Source organism: Primulina tabacum, chromosome 14 (genome assembly GCF_025594145.1).
Source record: "Primulina tabacum isolate GXHZ01 chromosome 14, ASM2559414v2, whole genome shotgun sequence".
In the NCBI taxonomy this organism is placed as follows: Eukaryota; Viridiplantae; Streptophyta; class Magnoliopsida; order Lamiales; family Gesneriaceae; genus Primulina; species Primulina tabacum.
In genome coordinates this window covers 3,274,286-3,277,522 of record NC_134563.1, presented here as the reverse complement: position 1 = coordinate 3,277,522, position 3,237 = coordinate 3,274,286, and the positions used below count along the sequence as shown (strand labels likewise).

At 39.8% G+C, this 3,237-nt stretch overlaps 1 protein-coding gene across 1 annotated transcript; it reads right to left on the bottom strand.

Annotated features, from left to right (window-relative positions):
* Positions 1–237: 237 nt before the first annotated feature.
* LOC142524607 (putative pectinesterase/pectinesterase inhibitor 17) lies at positions 238–2,390 on the bottom strand. The gene is made up of 2 exons (XM_075628642.1): positions 1,504–2,390; positions 238–1,029 (listed from the first exon to the last, which is right to left on the bottom strand). Exons 1-2 carry the CDS (start codon positions 2,360–2,362, stop codon positions 338–340), a joined length of 1,551 nt encoding a protein of 516 aa, XP_075484757.1. The 5' UTR covers positions 2,363–2,390; the 3' UTR covers positions 238–337.
* Positions 2,391–3,237: the final 847 nt, after the last annotated feature.

The following is a 3,237-nucleotide window of genomic DNA, read 5'->3' as shown; positions in this document are numbered from 1 at the left end:
AGGGTCTTTTTCTATTTAATATTAAATAGATGAAAGAAATTGTGCGAGACGGTTTCAAGGATCGTATTTTGTGATATAGATATTTTATTTGGGTAATCTATGAAAACATATTATTTTTTATGCTAAGAGTATTACTTTTTATTGTGAATATCGGTAGGGTTGATCCATCTAATAAATAAAAATTTGTAAAATCGTCTCATAAGAGAATTTAGAAATAAATAATTTTAGATGATCAAATATTTTCCAAATTAAGAATTTGAGTGAATAATCAAATGAACAAGCAACCATATCAAAATAAACACTTAGTGAAATGAAGCATAACCAAAGCAAAAATTAATCAAAGTCCAGCATTGAAGGGCACGGCAGTGGCAGGCAGCCAAGATCGCCCCGCAATAAAATTCCCCACCGTAAACCTCCCAGCCTCCACCGGATTTGTTATAACTCGGTAGCCCCTCCACCGAACTCTCCGACTGGTCCCGGAACGCGGACCAGAATTCCGATACTCTCCATAGTAGAGCGTATCCAGAGCGAAGTTACCATCCCACTCCAGCCACCCCGCCGGATCCACCAATGTATCCAAATACGTCTGCAAATAAACGGTCCTTGAATACTGCTTCCAAGGACGTCCCAGAAATGATCTAAAAGAACTTAGAACAGGCACCAACTCAGACGAAGCCATGACTCTTGAACTATGGATCGAAATCCCGGTATTCTGATTCGGGTCAGTTCTGCCTTGGGCTGTTACAACGTTTTTCTGCTTGTCCATGGGGCGGCGGGCGTAGATCATGCAGTTCTGGAGTACAACGGCGGCATTTCCGAAGATGAAATCGACGGTGCCATAAATATAGCATTCTTTGTAGAATTGGCGCTGCGAATGGACGTAGAGTGTGTCTTGGTAGCCTTCGAATGAGCATTGGTAGAAGACGGAGAGGTCGGCTCCGGAGCGTAGGGCCACTGCCTGATGGTTCTGTGGACCGGCGGTGTTTCGGAAGGTGATGCCACGAGCTATGAAGCCTTCGCCGGTCACCGCTGAGAGATTTTGTGGAATGTGTGAGCCAACTCTCAAGAATAGTAATGCATGTGAATCAAAGAAATTAAGGGCATTTGAATATTAAATGAACAGAAGCATTTAAAACAAAGAAATTTAAAGTCAATTGTTATACTTTTCCCTGAGCATAACATAGAAAAAATTTATAAGACTGTTCACGAGTTAATTTTACGAGATATCTCATTTACAATCCGATCAATGAAAAAATATTATTTTTTATGTCAAAAATATTACTTATAACTTCACGTGCGTTTCACTGTATATCTCTTTTTTATTAAGTAATAATAACACTAACATATTAATTCTACTTGACACATAATTAATTAAATCATTTCTCATTCAATGCCTCGAAATGGGAAAAAAGGCCATAATTCAAACTCAAATTAACTAGTTAGTTACTATAATTATAAGTCAAACAATAGGGAGGTGACGGCGTGGCCGCCAGAGTGACTCACCGACGGTGGCGGAGTTGAAAGTGGTGGAGCCGCCGCCAACGCTTCTACTTCCGGTGATAATAGTTTTCTTTAGTCCATCACCAACAAGCATAATATTCTTCAATTTAGTATCCAAATTCTCCCTATAAACACCCCTCTTTACATGTATAACAAACCTCCCACTTCCGCTCCTCCTCCCAGCCGCATCAATGGCTGCCTTAATAGTTCGGTAATTCCCCGATCCGTCCTGTGCAACCATCACATTCGGCCTAACAGACCCGACCTGCAGCAGCCTCCGGTCCCCACGCGAAACCCATGTAGGAAAGCCACCCTTATAGTAATCACTTGTTTCATGATTAGTGCGATTATCACCAAGAGCCAAGCTGTTGCATATCAGCTTGGAAACATCGTTGGACATCAATGGCAGAACGAAATCAGAAACTCCGAGCTCCAAGAACCCGGTCCGACAAGTGTCAAGGTTCGTAAGCGAAGTGCTGAGCCATGTCTGCGCATCAAAATCAGTGCACTTGCTGTTGGGGTCTATAGTTTTGTTGAGCTGCTCGATGGCGCTTTCATACAGCTTCAAGCAATCAGCCCAGGCCGCCTTTTCACGCTCATTCCGGCACTTGGGGCCGAGGATTTTCGTGTTACTTCGAGCTATTAACGCTCGTTCCAAAGCCAACTCAATGGAGATTTTTCGGAAGTCAGCTTTGTGTTTTGGCAAGAAATGGCGTGGATTATTGCTCAAGAAATGCTTGCATGGCTCGGGGTATGGGGTTTTGTTGCACCACAAATCAATATAAGGGTTTGAAAAGGACAATGCGGGGAGGAAGAAGGACATTAAAGCTACTAATGTGAAGAATCTGAGCTCGATCGCCATTGATGAGCTCTGGTTTACTTTGAGTTTCTTCGTGTGTTACTGAATGGGCAATAGACCTGAAAAAGCGTGTTTATATAGATGATGAAATAAAGGATTACAGGTTGTCGTGTTGTATCACGAGAAGGACATAGTTGACTATTTTGCGAAGGCCAATTCAAATCCAAAAATTGGAACACGAGTATTCTGGATGGATTTCTTAGTTGATTAAATATGTCATCTTTAATTGCCAGCTAAAACTTATGTGACTGTATTGGGGTTTAATCGTTAATTGTAATAATAAAGGGAATATTTAAGTCAATGACCTTGGTGAGGCACAAATTTGATTATATGACCTCCTCTTTTTAAATCATATAATTTATATTTTTACCCATATCTAATAGATGTAATAAACAATCGAGGATATGAGCTATGTGCACTGAGATTTTGGATATATGGCTAAAATGAAAGCTGTAGAGATTTGTGTATCTTCGAAATGAAAGGGAATCGTTTGATTCCATTAAGAATCGAGATAGTTACGCACGTTCTACTGAAACTGCTCTGTTACATATTTATGTTTGCGAATTGTTTTGCTACCATGTGTTCTAGTAAATTCTGGGTATAAACGATTGCGATTTTGAATATGCTTTCAATTAGAAAAACTTATATATCCATTTGTCTTTCATTTCCAATGGCTAGATATTGGTTTGAGTCAATAGTGATATTATGACATTCACGTTGAACTCTATCATTCTTGTTAACCGTTGTTCTTTTATATTGTATTCCCGACACACGTGGTTATCTCGAAATCAACGAGTGACTTTCGAGCCTAGTTCTTTATGAGATTGAAAATATGATTTTCTATTTATTTGATGCATTTTCTTTTTGTTATATGCATT